Source organism: Centropristis striata, chromosome 16 (genome assembly GCF_030273125.1).
Source record: "Centropristis striata isolate RG_2023a ecotype Rhode Island chromosome 16, C.striata_1.0, whole genome shotgun sequence".
NCBI classification, from domain to species: domain Eukaryota; kingdom Metazoa; phylum Chordata; class Actinopteri; order Perciformes; family Serranidae; genus Centropristis; species Centropristis striata.
In genome coordinates, this window is record NC_081532.1 from 20,483,024 (window position 1) to 20,501,976 (window position 18,953).

General features: G+C 39.0%; 1 protein-coding gene across 2 annotated transcripts; it reads right to left on the minus strand.

The window, feature by feature from the left end:
• Window positions 1-389: 389 nt before the first annotated feature.
• LOC131988186 (matrilin-3-like) lies at window positions 390-18,953 on the minus strand. Of its 2 annotated transcripts, XM_059353249.1 has the most exons (15): window positions 18,178-18,953; window positions 16,237-16,383; window positions 14,029-14,604; window positions 11,473-11,592; window positions 6,929-7,045; window positions 6,629-6,748; window positions 6,234-6,353; window positions 5,989-6,108; window positions 5,231-5,350; window positions 5,026-5,145; window positions 4,632-4,751; window positions 4,275-4,400; window positions 3,981-4,100; window positions 1,661-1,762; window positions 390-1,397 (listed from the first exon to the last, which is right to left on the minus strand). In XM_059353249.1, the coding sequence occupies exons 1-15, from the start codon at window positions 18,509-18,511 to the stop codon at window positions 1,345-1,347; spliced, it is 2,415 nt and encodes an 804-aa protein (XP_059209232.1). In that variant the 5' UTR covers window positions 18,512-18,953; the 3' UTR covers window positions 390-1,344. The 2 variants fall into 2 exon arrangements, with proteins under 2 accessions (XP_059209232.1, XP_059209233.1); XM_059353250.1 differs by lacking the exons at window positions 5,231-5,350; window positions 5,989-6,108; window positions 6,234-6,353; window positions 6,629-6,748; window positions 6,929-7,045 and having other exon boundaries at window positions 18,178-18,949.

Here is an 18,953-nt window from a genome sequence, read left to right on the forward strand (position 1 = left end):
CGTAAACCGGAAGTAGGTTTGGGGTGTTTCTGGTAATTGTAGTTTTTCTCGTTTGCGTCCCTGTAACGGGCGTTCTTTTGAAGAACTGCTACGTCCCTTTGTTCCCATCACTAAAATAGGTCGTTACTTTACTTAAATTACTCAAAGTTTACGTTTTTTTAGGAAAAGCTTCATTATATTTAGCATACTGTAGACTGACTTTAGTAGGCCCACCATGAGAAAAGCTTATTAAACAACAATTCAGTCCATGTTAGCCAATGCAAAACCATATTTGAAAGGAAAGTTAGGCTAATAAAGGTATCACACAAGAAGTCCATAGTTTCAGTGATTTTAATGGTGGCTTGGTAACTAAGTGTAAAAAGACAAAAACAATGGTGAGATCAGATGTATCCATTTTCTCAGAACATTTATTTTTTTAATGTGCAACTATAACCCCAACAGATACAGACAAATTGTTTCCATCACAAAAGCACCATAACATGTATGCACATAACAGTTTACATCAAGTCCCCTGCACCACAAATACTCTTCATGTGTTCCATCGATATGACAAAGAACAAAATACAGTACATCTGTGTATTTTATAAAGAAATTATGAAAACAAATGGATGGATAAGTGGATCTTGACTTTTAATCTCACAATTTAAAAACTTAGTGCACTGAAAATTGTATTTAATAGTAGACTGCTACCAGAGACTTTGGTCCAAGAATTGCCAAGTGTGCAAAATGTTGAAAGTCCAATAATGCTCCTTAACTTCCCCGCTTTCACTAAAACTATTGTATCGGTCAGTTACAAACAAAACAATAATTACCCTTTCATTTTCCATGATTGTTGCAATGTTTCAGGTATAAAAAAAAAGGATTATAGTAATTAACTGTGATGTAACAATGCCATGGGCCAATTGCATCAGGGTTTGTTTTAGTCTTTTCTCTGCATAACAATGCTCTTGTTGTATAAGAGATTAGTTGTTGTGTTATGGTCATGGACGGAGGCTTTGTATTCTTCCAACAAATGCTCTGGGAGCAGTGGATACAACACATTTCCACCAAAAAAAATGTATTAACTAAAACCTTTAACATGGTTACATTCCATAACTTCCCTAATTATCTTACATAGTTTGGCTTACAGTGCCAGGATGAAATGCAGCTTTTTCTTACCAATATATGTAAACGTTTACAACAGTTATACCAGACTTAACTGGAAGTAACAGTATTGTGAATGCAAAATGCAGGTTTATAATACAAAACATTGATGCTACCAGAATATTGCATGATAAAATCTTAGACATTTTACGCTGGTCACAATAATTGGATTCATTGAAATGTCTTCTGACATCTTCATCGCTAATACTGCTGTTGGCCGTCAATCAGGTTCACTTTGTCTGAAAGTTCATCAAGTGAACAAATGGTCAAGGAAATAGAATTTGAAAAGTGTAGCTGTAATGCTCGCTCATCATCACGTTCAGCATTTCAAAATTAACTTATTCTCATTAAAAATATATTGAACACAAAACCGATGTAGTAGCAGCCCAATAGTGTAAACATTGAACATTTTTAGATAGAGATATTTCTCTCACATGATAATACAAATTTAAAATGCAAAAATATAATATCAAATTCAAAGTGTGGATCCTTCTAAACATTCCAAGCAAAAGGATATGTTTTCTGCTCAGCTCCTGAATGGTTGACTGTACTTTTTTCTGGAACACAATCTGAGCTTCACACATGCAGGCATCTTGAGTTATTTCACTTCTCATTTCCTCTGAAAAAAAGAAAAAAAAATATAGAGAAGGTCAAAGCCTGTTTAGTGCTGCGATTCTCCATTTGGCTGCAGCACAGTCCATCCTATGTTCCTACCCCAAAGAGCTGATGTCGGTGTTCAGTACTAGAACATTTTGCAGGTGACAAAATCAGACAAAAGTTTGGTGTTGCTTTAAGTGTAAGCATAAACATAATGGATATTGATCAGGTACAATCATGATTTTCTTTTGTGAGTGAGATTAGGAAATATGTCAAAAATTTTCATTCACATCAACTGGTTAATCAAAACCTTGGAGAGCTCAGTTACTGAGGTCAGGCGTGGATAGCGTTAAAGAGGACGCATTATAATAATCGTTTGAGCAATATGTTTACATATACATACAAGACAAATTCAGTTAAAAGAGGTAGAAACACAATAGACAACAGGCAAATCAATTACAACCACTTGGTCCTTTATTCAGACCAAGAAATCTTGGTGGGCTCCCACCACAACTTCCATTGTAGTTTCACATTCCTTAAACCAACAGCACAGCGCACTGATATGTGCTATAAACTGTGCTGTTAATGACTGGAACAGTTGCAAGTCGGTGTACAGTGGCTTTGGTTGCAGTCAATTGTTGAAATCTAAAGAAAGCAAAAACACAGACATTAAAGATAATACCACCAATACTATTAAAAGTTCAGTCAAGTTGCATTGTAACCCTATATCTAACCCATCAGTGCCATAGACTTGACCAAGTTCCAACATGCAGCAGTGCACTGAAATTTACCTGGGACTCTACTTAACAGTAGGCTACATTCTCATTTCATAAATTGTCAGCGATACAGACCTGAAGTCATAGGATCGCGGATCCTTAAATCCTTGACTCCATTTCATACATGCCAGTGTGAAATAGAACAATTTCTCCTCTATGCTTGCTTTGTGTTTTGTCCTTCTAATTTCTCCTACCAATTGGTCTTTCAGATCTATCACACAATATTGAAGCAGTGATTTGGCAATCACAAGTTAAATCTATAAACTCTAAGGTGTCATGAAGGGACCCGTTACGCTACCATAACAAAGAAACATCCAACAAATCCCTTCTTAAGGGATCACAGTTCAACAACATGCACAATCTGGGACAACTGGGACTTTTCTTCTAGGTAATTGCAAACCCTATCCTGGTTTGGTATTAAGACAACTGTGTGAACATGGCAAACTTGACGGACCTAGCCATCACAATGAGGATGTCCAGGTACCAGAACAAAGCAGACATTGTTTTCTGCCACTATTTGGGCAGCCTTTAACAGAGGGAGGACTTTGCAGTTTCTCTTCTTGTGGGCGAGTTATAGCTTGCCTGGTACAGCCAGTAGTGAAACCATACCACCACCTATGGGTGTATTGTATTGTGGTTTGAGCCAGAATATCAACAAAACATATTATATGATTCATATTGATCTCTTCACCATAGATGAAGTACCACTATTGCTGTAACATCCTGCACTCTCGGCTGTCTGGACTGTCAATTTTGCCAGAAATAGAACAGTTGGATGTTTAAACAGATGTGGAAAAATTGTGCTGGGTAGGAGACATACCAATAATGGCGTTGTCCATTACTGTATTATTTCCCCATTATATCTGCATTTCTGTTTTCATATGCAAAAGAAAAGTTGATGCATAGTGAGGTCATGGTGTCCTTGCTTATTATCAGACAAGCTTCCACAAAAGGCGAGGGACATTTCAGTACTACTCTGCATGGGAAAATAGTCAAGCCTACAGACCTTTATGCTATGGATGGTTAATAATAAGTTAGTCAAAACATAGTATTTGGAAAACACAGACTCTCATCTTACCCTCTCACATTAATTCATCTTGCATCGATTAGGACGGTTTGAGCATGGCTTTTTAGGTCAAAACACGGTCCAACCCGTCTTTGATGAAGTGTCATCCAGTTTTATAGGGACAGAGCATTCAAGAAGCCCCTGGTCAGCCATTGGTGGCCAATAGTTCCTTTGAGGACTCCAAACCATGTCCGTGTATGCCACATCTTTCGGTAAATTAGTGCCAAGATGCCACATTTTCTCATTCAGGCTGAGCTCAACACTAGTTGTGCAAGATAGCTCACAAGGCAATAACATAAGAAGTTTGAGTGAAACATTCCTGAGGTTAGAACGGATTAAAAATATTGGGAACGTCTTAAAGGTTTAAATAGAATAGAATAAAAAATCCAGATCCTTACGTGAGCATGTTTTGTTGTCTGCATTCAACACGTATCCCACTCGACACTTGCAGTTGTATGAGTCACCGTTGTTGATACAAATATGCTGGCAGTCATGTCCTTGAGCACATGCATCTGAACCTGGAAACCACATGTAACTGATTTGGTCTGAGTAATCATCACATTAATATTCATGGATTCATTACAAGTGGCTGAGCAGGCCAAGCTACAGAAGTCTTGGGAGACAAAAGGGAATAACACAAACCATCTTAAGGTATGGCACCAATGTTGAGTTGTAAGGAAGATGTTTCTTACGTGAGCATGTTTTCTGATCCATGTTTAACACGTATCCCACTCGACATTTGCAGATGTAAGAGTTCCCATTGTTGACACAAATCTGCTGGCAGTTATGTCCCTGGGCACATGCATCCAAACCTGTACCTGAAGAGAAAAGCCCACACCTCAGCACACATCAAAAACGATCACTAAGATCTTTTGCAGCCTTTGGTCACAATTCCCTGTGGATACCTTAACTATGTGGCCAATACATCATCTGCAGTCTCTATACCTTCAGCTTTTGGTGCTCTGATGAATCTTGCTTTGAAGCTGCAAATGTGGTTTGCCGATGAAACCACAGACAAATATGCATATTGAAATAAATAAGTTGCTTACGTGAGCATGTTTTCCGGTCTGCATTCAATACATATCCCACACGACACTTGCATTTATACGAGTCATCACTGTTGACACAAATCTGTTGGCAATCATGTCCCTGGGCACATGCATCTGATCCTGAAAAGAAACACTTCCACATCTGACTTTGCCAAACACCATAAGTCAAGAGACTCTTGACTTGAAACCCCCCCCCCCCCCCCCCCGAATTTCCTTTTGACAGTTCATGTTTCCATCGTCATGTGCTTCATTCTCAGTGCATGAGCTATATGCCCTATCAATCGCCATTACCTAACTTACAAGAGAGGTATACAAAGTGAAAAATAACAGTGACTTTGAAGGGAAATCTAATAGGATGTACAAAATAGACGACAAACAAAGTCCAGGTTCTTACGTGAGCACGTTTTCTGGTCTGCATTCAATACATATCCCATTCGACACTTGCAGACAAACGAGTCATCAGTGCTGACACAAATATGTTGGCAGTCATGTCCTTGGGCACATGTATCTGAACCTGAAAGGAAACACTTACACATCTGATGGGCTCAATTTACGTCAATCAAAGAGCCCTATGATAGGTCAAAAATACAGGTCCTTACGTGAACAAGTTTTCTTGTCTGGGTTCAAAATATATCCTGCTCGACACTTGCAGATGTAAGAATCATCACTGTTTACACAAATGTGCTGGCAATCATGTCCATGGGCACATGGATCAGAACCTGAAAAGACACATGTGATATGACATCTCATGGCATCATTCAAACAGTCCGAGCTGTTTTCTTACTATAGTTTCAGTCGATACTAGTATCTAGTATCCAAGTATCTGATTACTCAAACTGACCCCAAATATCCTGGCAGTCATGTCCCCGGATCTCCAGTTTTGAGGAGATCTGAGGCCCTCAACAGGTAAGTGACATCTAATAAATCTGTCAGGAATTAGTTGCGGGCCACCAATCCCTTTACAATTGATCTAAACCAGAGCTATGTACCCCTCTATGTACCAGCCATAGTTTCCCAACTTGCTAGCCGTGATGTGACAGAACACCCCCTTTAAGAGCCATCAAAGTTGTCTTCCACCAACTGCCACGATAGCTAAGCTTCTACTACAATGTTAGCTAAAGGTGTCATATAGCTTGTTTTATTGAATACGCAAACTGGAGTTAGAAAAACCCTGGGCTGGAATTTCTACAGAATCCTGTCCCGAATAATAACCCAGAGATCAGGAGATTGGTGAGAGGTGCACTAGCAGATCACACTGACAATGAAACTGCACCTAAAATAATAGACACTGAAGGAAACCTGAGACAAAGCACCACAGCATGCACATCAAATGTATATGTAGCAATCAAATTCTTACGTGAGCATGTTTTCTGATCTGCATTCAACACATATCCATCGTGACATTTGCAAAGGTGGGAATCACCATTTTTGACACAAATATGCTGGCAGTCATGTCCCTGGGCACATGGACCTGAACCTGAGAGGAGACACTCAATTTATATCTATCAATCATCAATTAAAGAGCCCTTAGTAAGTAATATATCCTACAATGGGTCAAAACCATGGACTCAGAGATAGTCCAACAACTCTTGAACTTCTTACTTGAGCATGTTTTCTTGTCTGGATTCAAAATATATCCCACTCGACACTTGCAGATGTACGAGTCATCACTGTTTATACAAATATGCTGGCAGTCATGTCCATGGGCACATGGATCAGAACCTGAAAAGAGACACAACTAACATCCAGAGCTAACATGGTCTAACACTGTCATTTAATGAATCTTTGGCCTGTTACTCTGCATGTATACAAGCAACCAGATCACTGATTTTGTAATAATACATTCACACTAAGTAGGACATACATATATCAAGGTCCAGACGTCCACATGAGGATATCCTTCATTTAATAATTAACACTGCATAGTGGGATACCTGACACTTTGTATAAGAACATGCACATCAAAGACAGTGTACAATTAAAATAGAGGTTCTTACGTGAGCATGTTTTCTCATCTGCGTTCAACACAAATCCCTCATGACACATGCAAGAGTAAGAATCGCCATTGTTCACACAAATATGTTGGCAGTCATGTCCCTGGGCACATGTATCTGAACCTGAAAAGAAACACTTCCACAGCTAATATCGACAGCAAACTTCATTTGTAAAACTGTCTGTTTCTGCATTCAGCATTCTGCATAATCAAGTATTAAACAATAACAATATAGACTGTAATCAACCACAGACACTGGGACACTAGGAAATGTACATCAAGTAAAAAAACTCCAAGTTCTTACGTGAGCATGTTTTCTGGTCTGCATTTAACACATATCCCACTTGACATTTGCAGATGTACGAGTCATTATTGCTGATGCAAATATGTTGGCAGTCATGTCCCTCACATGTATCTGAACCTGAAAAGAGACACTCACACTTGTAACTGTCTTAATTGCATTATAGCCAGCAAGAAGCACTATTATGGAGCTTTCAAGACGGCACCAACCAAGTCAGGATCCATTACTGTAGGTGCATCAGTCCCAGTCTCCCAACCTCAAGCTCATTCAAAATATGTTCAAATTTAACCCACAACAGCTGATGCACATACGTTCACAGCACAGTGCTGTCCACATGTAACTTTTCAGAGTGGCAAACACTTAAGCAAGCATTTTTAATAACTACCAAAATACTTAGAAGGAAAGCCGAGACACTGCACCCTGACATGCATACAGAACATACAAGTAAAATCCAGGTTCTTACGCCAGCATGTTTTCTGGTCTGCATTCAACACATATCCCTCACGACACCTGCAAAGGTGTGAATCACCACTTGTGACACAAATATGATGGCAGTCATGTCCCTGGTCACACGTATCCAAACCTGAAAAGAGAATCTTCCATAGCTAAGACGAAGACCATCAGGATAGTCCAGCATTAATTGCAACATATGATGACTTTGCCAAATGCTTTAAAGTTCCCCATTGGACATGTTTAAAGTATTTAAAAACACTGAAAATTGGCTCCAAGCCCAGTTTCTCTTTCTCCCTCTTTGAGAAATTCTGGATCTACGATAGGTCAAAGTATAGATCCTTACGTGAACAAGTTTTCTTGTCTGGATTCAAAATATATCCCACTCGACACTTGCAGATGTACGAGTCATCACTGTTTATACAAATGTGCTGGCAGTCATGTCCATGGGCACATGGATCCAAACTGTCACCTATTATTGGTCACAAGAGACATCAAGTAGAGGCATGAAGTCAAAGAACCAACAACTTTATAAAGTACAGTAAGTTTCTTTTTAGCAAACATATAACTCTGCATTACGATGTTCCTGTCCAACAACAAGTTATATATTTAATCCAGTCCTTAAGGAACAGTGTCATAAACCAGAGACCAGAGAAAGGCGAGTCTGATGTATATCAAATCACATAAGGCATTTACAACCCATTTACACATGCAGATATAGACACAAAAACACACACTCCAAATCCACTAAAATTATCAAGGCGCTTACGTGAGCATGTTTTCTGGTCAGCATTCAACACATATCCCAAAGGACACTTGCAGATGTAAGAATCCGCAGTATTTACACAAACATGTTGGCAGTCATGTCCCTGTTCACATGAGGTTGCACCTGTAAAGAGACACTCCCACATGCAATACACTCAATCGAATTACAACAGCCAAGTATATCACAACAACAGAGTCATCAGTTATTTTAAAATGGAAAGTCTTGGCCAATTCACTCCAGTTTCCTCTATTCTTTTTAAAATCAATTAGTGCTGCACGCCAAGTAACGCCAAAGAACAAACGTAAAGTCTACCTGAAAAGTCCAGGTCCTTACGTGAGCATGTTTTCTGGTCTGCATTCAAAACATATCCCATTCGACATTTGCAGCTGTATGAATCATCAGTGCTGACACACATGTGCTGGCAGTCATGTCCCTGAGAACATGAATCTATACCTGAAATGAAAAAAACTCCCACATGTGACGTAATAATCCTACTATGATGGGACTTATTGTAGAGCCTCTGATTGGCAGTTACTTTTTTTGCAATTCAAATTCACTAAAACATCTCCTGTTCAGTCAAGCAAAGTGGTGCCCATCATGCAAAGTGGCTCACCAGCTCTTTCTATGTACAGCATATGGAGGACACTTTCAGCCATGCAAAACACAAAAACAACAACAAAAAATACAAAAAAATGCATGCATATCAAGTCAAAAAGTTCTTACGTGAGCATGTTTTCTTGTCTGCATTTAACACATATCCCATTTGACATTTGCAGATGTACGAGTCGTCATTGCTGACACAGATATGTTGGCAGTCATGTCCTTGGTCACATGTATCTGAACCTAAAAAGAGACACTTCCACATCTAACCAACTAAGTCTAACTCCACAAGACCAGAACACCAAAAGAGAAAGTCCCTTAGCAGCTTTTGCTAAGATAAGGTTTTGGGAAACCGTCTTTGGAGCACTGAAGAATCCCTAAAGTTTTAATTTCTACATTTACTCAAGCACCAACAATAATGAACATTTGAGAAACCTAAGACACTGCACCAAGCAATGGACATTAAATCTACTGGTAAGGATTCATTCATGAGCATGTTTTTTTGGTCTACATTCAAAACATATCCCTCGCGACACACATATTGGTAAGAATTGCTGTTTTTGACACAAAGATGCTGGCAGTCATGTGCCTGCTCACATGTATCCAGAGCTGGAAAGAAACATATCTACATGTAACTGACTGTAGCGGATCAGAGCCACCATCTGCGGTGCACTACTCAGGGCAACCCCATAACAATAGTCACAACAGCTGACCTTGTAGTAATTCAAACTGAACTGAGCACTCACGTTACACTTCAGAATAACCCACATCCAAGTAGCTACCACCTCAATTAAATCATAAGCAAGTGTGCAAGTCCCTTAAAGGGATAGCTCAAATATAGCGGGGTTATTTGAGCTACTTATCCATACTCAGTGTTCCTTTAATGGCTGCTATGATGGCTCCAAGAATACTTCAACAATACTAAAGACAACTTTCCTGTTGCCACACAAAATGATCTCACAAACTCACAAGTCAATGCTTTTCTACAGGTTATGCTGCAAATGTGTGCCAAGAAAACATAAAGTCTACCTGAATAGTCCAGGTCCTTAAGTGAGCATGTTTTCTGGTCTGCATTCAAAACATATCCCATTTGACATTTGCAGATGTACGAATCATCAGTGCTGACACACATGTGCTGGCAGTCATGTCCCTTAGAACATGAATCCAGATCTGAAAAGAAAAAAACTCCCACATCTGACATGAAGCTCTTATGGTGGAACTTATTAAGCCTCAGATTGGCAATTATCTTTTTAACAGCTCATATATAAACCAAATGATCTCCAGTTTAGAGGATGATCACCGCATCTCTTGTTAAGTACAGTATATGGAGGATACATAAAAACTTTCAGTCATGCAAAACACATAGGGAGTAGCAAACAGTCAACAAATCTATGCAAAATAGTCAGGTTCTTACGTGAGCATGTTTTCTGGTCATGATTTAACACATATCCCTCACGACACTTGCAAAGGTATGAATCAGTGTTGTTGATACATATATGTTGGCAGTCATGTCCTTGGGCACATATATCTGAACCTGAAAAGAAACACTTCCAAATGTAACCAAGTAAGTTTAACTATACAATGCAAGAAGCCCTGAGTCAGTTCTATTTCCTGTCACACATCCTGTGCAGATGTGTGATGAGCGTATGGGTGTTATAAGGCCAAGACCAGTAATTAACAACTGCTTCAGTTACACAGCAAGACCATTTCCAGTGATCAGCTAAACTACAAACAAGCCTCATATTTACCTAGTGTGTTGCAGGCCACATTTTGTGCATGAACATTACAGAACCTCATGCTTTTCATTTTGGTGCTGTGCAAGATAAACTACAGGATTTTATGTTTATTCCAGACACTTGCAGCATTGTAAAAAAATGTCGCAGTTAGCGTTACTTTCCCATCATGAACTGGGGCCGAAATAACAACGCATTCTCATGCCAACTCCAACACTTTGTCATGGCCCTCAGCGTGTGATACATACACACAGGAAACCTCTCTGTGCCAGTTTTGGACGTGTCCGGGATGCTGTGACGTACTTCTGCTTTGTTCCAGTTTAAGAAGTCCCAGATACATTGGAAAACAAAGTGCTTCACATCTGGTTGAATAATGTCATAAGAGTTGTACATCTGTATGCAACCCAAATAAACTGATATTGTTGTTAAAAAACTATGCTGAAATTACTTCATGATGCCGATGTGTAAAAAGTCTTGAATTTAAGCTTTGTCAGGTCTGTCTGCAAGACAACAAACAACTTTTAAAAATACATGTTATCTGAGTTCAGATGCATCAGAGCTATGCTATGATCTACTGAGTGCACTTTTCAAATTTTGGCTCTAAAGTACATGAATTTGGGAGCAAGCAATAAACACCCAGGGCAGCTGGGGTAGCTGACCCACTGAACAGTGATATTCAGTCCAGCCTGTGACTTGGAGAGAGGATCTTCTTGTTCTCTTATAAGTGGCCATCACGTACTGCTAGAATTTGCGCCTTTCATTAGTCTCGGCCTTCATAATTGTGTTGCTCACTTAGTATGTGCTGAATGGTGTCTGCTCTAATCTAACTGGGCAACCCAAAACATGAGTAACAACAGATGGTATGCAGTGTGTTCACAACACAAAGTGCCTAATTATGGAATTCCAAAGTTCTTACAAAAGTTAGACATTTCTTCTTATAATAAGGCTTTTCTCATCCAAAGAACATAGAACATTAAAAAAAAGATAAATATACTTACGTGAGCATGTTTTCTTGTCCGGGTTTAAGACATAGCCTGTGCGACACTTGCAGTTGTACGAGTTCCCATTGTTCTCACAAATGTGCTGGCAATTGTGTCCCTGAGCACATGGGTCCAAACCTGAAAAGAAACACTTCAGTGTCTGATTGGCTTATGCCTAATGAAATCAATCATTGTATTTTTAATTCAATTTTGTTAGTAAGTTGTAAGTATGTAAAGATGAGTTGTGTAATTCTTAATAGAGACACACATGCAGATTAGTTTGCTTGATCTCTGTGCTTCAACTAGTGATAGTAAATTAATTTTGTTCTCCTTTTATTTATCAGGGAAGAAGAGACATTTGTCACTTTCAAATGTTACATTCCCTTTCGAGTTTAAAACATGAGAATAACTATCCATCTTTTCCCAGCCAACAGAATATTCCATGCAGTTCAGACCATGCAAACACAAAAGCTATGAAAGAAGATACTCTGCCATAAATATTGCATGTCTTTGGTAGTGACATCACTGTTGTTGATGGACAGAAGTTGGACTCAGTGAAACACAGAGGTTGGCTGAACTCACTCCACAGGTTCAAGCTGTCAGTCAAAAACAAGTTTTTGAGGTTGCGCCATAATTTGAAGCACGGCGTGCATTAAGTTAATTAACACCTGGGAGAGGCTTGCATGAATAGCATGGGTAACCTGAGCTGTTACCTTGCTAGTCTGGGTGGTACCAAAAATCCATTTTTTATGGTAAACAATTACTGAAATGTACTGAGCCACTCTCTCACAATAGGTTTTTGTATTCCCCCATACCAGAGTAGCTGCATGCTTGGCAGAACGTTGAGCTATAATGAAGCTCTAGCTGTTGCCTACAGTTTTAACGTGTATACACCGGAGGCATTTCAGCCATGTTTTTGTGTCATCAATGATTATAGCAGTAGTTACTATTTACAAGTTGAATGTGTTCACTTTAGCAGATAAAGAATCATAAAGTATTCAAAGCCTGTGCTCTTATCAGTTATGTGATTTCTATTCTATCTCCCAAGCTCCATACATATTGAACATGTGACAGAGTGGAGAGACAGTCTCTTCACTCAGAGGACCAAAGTTACAATGTAACCAAACATTACCAATATGCAGTACTCAGTAAACAGAAGGAATGCACATTACAATGGGAGATAACAGATCATATTGGCCCAAAAAACTGGGAGGGAACTCAAAACTTATTGTGAGGGAATGCAATGAAAATCATTTCCACTTTCCTGTAAAAAAGAAATTGAGAATTACATGCTTATTTTGAAATGTTATTTTAAAAATGTTCCACATTCTGATACCATCCAAATCTATCATAGCAATCAGCAGTTGTGCTGGCATTCCTTTAGCCTACAAGCATAAAGTACCACATTAAATATAAGTATTTCATTTAGCTTTTTCTAAATTTTTAAATACATATACATTCTCGACTCTATGAAATGTAGTGGTAGTGGTGAAATGGTGCTTTTAATTCCTGCATTCATATTGGCATTGTGAGGTTGCAAGACAACGACAACAGGAAGTCACTGCACCCACCCAAGAAATAGTCTCCCGAGTAACTCCCTTTAAAACCACAACTCATTTTGCACACATTAATCAAATAACTTATAATTACATCCTGCATAGCTAGGCTAGCTGTTTTACGCCTTGTTTTGAGTATTTATGCTAAGCTAAATTAATGGACTGCTAGCTCCAACTTCATATTGAACAGTTTAACTTTCTTGAAAGAAAAAAAAATCTTTTAAAACTTTTCTATTGTCTTTTTACAAGCACATTTAAAGAAAACAAAACGTTGAAACTTGGCAATCTCTTCTTAGCAATCTCAAAATCCAAAAGCTTCTACCCAATACATTTTAGTCAAATTCAGCAGAAGCTGATTTAGTTTTTGCTGTGCATGATGAGTGGCTGTTAATGTTCTCTCTGCAAAAGCGCAAAGTGTGGACCTGGGTAGCTTAGCACGCCTTCAGGTAACTGCGCTGGGCAAACGGCATAAGGCACAAGCTGCAGCGCAAAGTGCAAAAAGCAGCACGCTCCATGTGAAAAATATAGGCAGCATCATATTAGGTTTCAACCATTTCAAAGTGGTCAGTGTTGTAGAGTTTGCTCTGAATCTGCAGATCAATCGGTGATCAGAGGTTTGTCTTCTTCTTTAAGTCGGTTAGTACAACACTTGGACATGCTTAATGCTTACTGCATTAGCTCCACTTATCATCACCATCTGCATGGCAACAGTTAGTTAACATCCTTTTGTGGGAACTCAAAACAAAACAAGCGGCAGTAAATCACTGGTTACCTTGCCCTTGTTCTTAAGACTAAAGAAGAGGACCGGTGACTTTAAAATGGAGACTCCCTCTATGGTGCTGCCCATATGATCACAGCCGAAATTTGAGTGAAAATAGATCTGACATACCGTTGTTTCCTTTATCGTCATTTTCATTATTTATTCCTCTACCATCTTTTCTGCCACCTAGGCCTAGTCCGTACTCATCATTTCCACCATCTAATGGATTATCCGCGCTCCCGTTATCATCATCCTTACCACATAAGGTTTCCCTAAATTTGGAAGTGAGCTTCTCAATAACACCATAGGTCTCCACATAGAAAACATGGTCATCATGTGGGGGGCTGGCCATGAGGCGAAGGGATGCCATGTCAGCTCTGTCCACTCCCACAGCGTAGATCTCGATCCCAGATGCCCGAGCTGCGGCTGATACTTCCTCCACCTTGTCCTGGGGCCTCCCGTCTGTCACTATGATGGCTACTTTGGCAATGTTCATGTTGCTAGATCGGGCCCCTGCCTCTGCGGTGAAAGCTTTCTCCATGGCAGTCTTGATGGCCATGCCTGTCATGGTGCCAGAAGCGAGGGGCTCAACACGTGCCAGTGCCTGCTTCAGGGCAGACTTGGCAGAATACGTCTTCAGTAGAAACTCAATCTGCACTGTGCTGGCATAGTTGACGAGGCCGACCCTTGTGGCGTCCGTGCCGACTTCCAAGGTGTCCACCATGTCTTGCAGGAACTCCTTTGCCTTTTCAAATTCAGCAGGGCGTACACTGCGGGAGCTGTCGATGATGAAGACCAAGTCTATCGGACGGTTTCTGCAGTTAGATCTTGTTGCTGTAAAAAAAAAGGATACTTTAATCAGATTAAATCCATCTAAAGTGAGGATACAGCACTAACACTCATTATGTGAATGGATATCTGGCATGCAATCCACCACATCCCTGCACAAATATACTGATCACCAGTGGTGGAAAAAAGTATTCAGGTCCCTTACTTAAGTCAAAGTACTAATTCCAAACTGTGAAATTACTCCAATACAAGTAAAAGTTCCTCATTCAAAACTGACTTAAGTAAAAGTACAAAAGTTTCGGCATCAAAATGTACTTAAAGTAACAAAAGTAAAAGTACTCGTTACACAGAATGAACCCACTCAGATTGTTAAACATATTATAAATACATTATTAGATTATTTGTAATGATGCATTTATGTAAGCATTATTTTAATTTTCTCCAGATAAGGCTCATTTTAACTACCTAATATACTGTTATGGGGGGGCTCTCTACAGGTTCAGTCTGCAAATCACCCTGCAAATCATACGCGATGGTGGTATAGTGGTAAGCATAGCGGCCTTCCAAGCAGCTGACCTGGGTTTGATGCCTGGCCATCGCAAATTTATCTGCCAGTTCATGGCATAGAGTTCAGAGAATCTGCCTTGTTGAAGTGCCCTTGAGCAGACACATTTCACCAAATCAGACAAAATGTTTTGCCTCTTCCAGTCCAATTCTCCCATTTTTTTAGGGGGACAGGGGCTCTTAAGGGGGAGATAGCAGGTGAACAGTAGATGCTACAATGCTACAAAGAAACTGTGTACATCATCTGAAAGCTGGGAACCTGCATTTTGGAATTTGTAAGGTTTGCCAAAATGGAAGATATAGTATTCTTACATGAAACACATTTTAATAACGAGGAATATCGTAAATTTGAAAAAAGCTCAGATATTTCCACAGTATAGCTAAAAGAGGAGTAGCTATCCTCATTTAAAAGAACATCCCATTTAAAGTTGAAAAAAATGTAAAAGTCAGTGGGAGATATGTATTAGTAATAGGAAATGTAGAGAATAAAGCAGTGACACTTCTGAACAATTAAAATCCACCTGAACAAGATCCAGTATTTATGGAAAAGATGTTGTTGATATTAGTTACAAAGGCAAAGGGAGTCCTCAACAAAACATGTGGAATTCTCTGGAATAGTGTGCTATGTATTTTTCACAACGTTTTGTCTCACAATTTAAAAAGAAAAGTCCCACTGAAATTAAAAAAAGATCGACGTGACAAGAATTCAGAAAAAAACTCACTTATTTAAAGTTTAAATGGTTCACAAGCCTCCGGCCTACATTGGGCCAAATGAGCATTCTGATCAGTCACACGGTTTTAATGAAATATATTATTATTAATTCTATTTCAGTTTTGTGATTTTTTTCAGAGCGTTTCAGAGTTTCTCAATCCAACTTTCCCATAGAGTCTGATGTTAAATGATCACACACTTTAAAACATAGTCTGAGTAGTTGTAGCCATTTTTTTTACAGTGACACAGAGCCAGTCGAAAATTGGCAAAATTTCCCTTAGAAACTGAGCACAGTGGAATATGGCTTTTGAAGGCACTATGAAAAATCAAGGAAATACCTCTTGGTTTTTAAACATCTGTGTACAATGGGCTTTAATCATGTTAGTTATGGAGAAAGGTACCTGCATCAGTTCTGATGGATGCAGAATAGTCACTTGAGTCTTGAGCAGGCTGCCAGGATGCAAATGGTGCAGCTTTGTGTTGCAGCTGTGCGAGTGGCTGGCGATGGGAGGACTGATGGTGATACAACCTGGAATTAGTGCCACCAGCTTTGCCACAGCACGGGGAGAGGCAGAGGGGAAATAATTAGAGCAGTAGTTACTTAGATTTAAATCAAGCAGAATGAGATGATGGGAAACATGATGATTACTGGCTTAAAAACAGTCTTTCACAGAGGGGGGAAAAGTATGCATAGTATATAAAGTATATATATATGTTTACATGTTGTATAATATTTTATTACACAAAATGACAAGAAATAATAAATCATTTTTAGTTATGTCATTTCCAGCAACCAGGATAGGAAAAATAGAAACAAGTTGGGGAATTGAATAATAATAATAATAATAATAATAATAATAATAACAACGATAATACTACAATTAAATTATTTTCCTTTTTAATTCATAGATGTTTAACATAAAAAGCACAAAAAGCTGTATATATAATTCTGTGTTGCTTCTGAATTTCACCATGGGTGCAATAAAGTTTATCTCATACATACATGATAACTTGTCAATTACATTGTGTATGACTAAAAAAGAAGCATAAAATAATCCTCCCCATATTACACTTCAGTCCAGCACTTACTTAAATTTCATTCATACATCAGTTCCTGATATTATAATAGAATTAACTTAAATATTCCAAAAATAATTGTCACTGTCGGGCTCGGAGGCACTAAAAGTATAGCTAAAGTGCCTGAGTCCGCTAGTTATTGTAGTAATAATAACTGGGAATATAGTCAGATTGATATGAAGTCTTGAGTCAAATTTGAACAGGAGAGGGTTATTGCACGCACGCGCGCACACACACACACACACACACACACACACAACAGGTGCACCCTGCATAAACGGGGTGTCTTAAAACAAGATAAAAACACTAAATCTGAGGGAAATTAACTTGCTGCATGGACAGATAATTTCACTTGACAAGATTTCTTCAATTAAGATAGTTAAATCTAAAAATAAGCACGTTGTACGCTTAAAATAAGAAATTAATTCTAAGACACGATAAATTATCTAACACTTCTAAATCTAAAGTATTTTTTTTATTTTGGTAAGAAACAAATCAGTGCACTCTGCTCGGGCCAGTTCATCTCTGCTTGCAGCTTTAATTTATCTTGTTTTAAGAGTTAATTTCTTATTTTAAGGGTACAACATGCTTAATTTTAGATTTAACTATCTTAATTTAAGAAATCTTGTCAAGTGAAATTATCTGTCAATGCAGCAAGATAATTTCCCTCAGATTTAGTGTTTCTATGTTATTTTTAGACACCTCTTTTTTGCAGGTGCATGGACACTGGCAACAGACATTAACCCTCTAGAGTCCATGAAAGCACCTGCACATTACTTCTTCATGACGTGAGACCATAAAAATGAAGCAACATTGAGTCTTGCCATCAGCTTCCCTCTAAAATTCTGGCTTAAAACTCCATGCCAGATTTTTTTTTTTATATATTCGGCCAAATAAAACCAGAGATAGTGTCAAATATATTCAGTATAAAATATTGAACTAGATATTATCCTCATTTTACCTGTTATAGGCTATGTAATATTTGCAACCTGTATTCCTATTTGCAACATTTAAAATTCTGTGTATTGAAATATAATTTTCAAGATCAGATTTTATGTTTTCCTCTGTTTCTTTTGGGTTCAACATTTTTATCAAGTAAGTCAACGTTTTAAAAAATTAATTATCAGGACATATAGGTGAGGTAACGCTGAAAAAACTGAAAGCTACATTGCATGGTATAGATTTTTTAACAGATTTTTAAAAGGACATAATAGCCCAAGATTTCAGAGGGTTAAGGACACATGAGAGCCACAGAACCAGCCCACCTGCACTGTCAGCGGTCCGTCTCTCCTGAGCCAGGTCGTTGCTGGCCGCCGGTCGGGCTCCCTGCTGCTGCTGGAAGCCTCTGGCTGCAGAAACACCCAGCCGGACCTCTTGAAAACTTTCAGCACTCGGTGCTTCGTCCGAGCTTTGTTCAATAGATCTGATATCTTCAAAGCGCTGATGGACCCTTGGAGGGACTTGAGAGGAGCCCCGTGATATTAAAGGACTAATTGAATGGATCTGCCGGTTGCGTGACCCCAACTTTGGGGAAGTTCCGAGAGTCTCCGATGACAGGATGCCAATAAAACACAACAGTCCCCACATTAATGAGGTCATATTGCCTGCACACAGTTGTGTTCCGCCTGCACTTTGGTCCAGAACTAAAGACGGGAGCCTATTTATATGATCGCATCCTCATCCACTGCCCACAGGGCGTGGTGAACAGGAGGCCCACGGACAGTTGGAGAACGGACGGCGTGCACAAGGGAAGGTGTGTTCAGAGCAGCAGCAGGTTGCTGCTACTTCATTCTGCAGCAGAATTTAATTTAAGTACTAAAGTACACAATGTGCATTTCTTTTTAATGTTACTAGTAGTAAATCAGGAAACATTGGATCAGTGGAGGAGTCTTGGACTTGCAAAAATCCCACCACCTCTCTTAAAATTTGTAGTGATATACATTTTTACCTTTGTTTTGTGTCCTTGTAGTTGTGTGCCTTTGTGGTCATTAGTGTCTGTGGTAATTGTGTCATTGTAGTTTTTTTGTCACTGAAGTCATCA

Coding starts and splice junctions, on each gene's coding strand:
- LOC131988186 (XM_059353249.1), bottom strand. CDS start 18,511: ATGACCTCATTAATGTGGGGACTGTTGTGTTTTATTGGCATCCTGTCA. Junction 5,146..5,230: donor AGACAAGAAAACTTGTTCAC/GTAAGGACCTGT, acceptor GTTTCCTTTCAG/GTTCAGATACATGTGCCCAA. Junction 1,398..1,660: donor TCAGGAGCTGAGCAGAAAAC/ATATCCTTTTGC, acceptor CCATTTGTTCAC/TTGATGAACTTTCAGACAAA.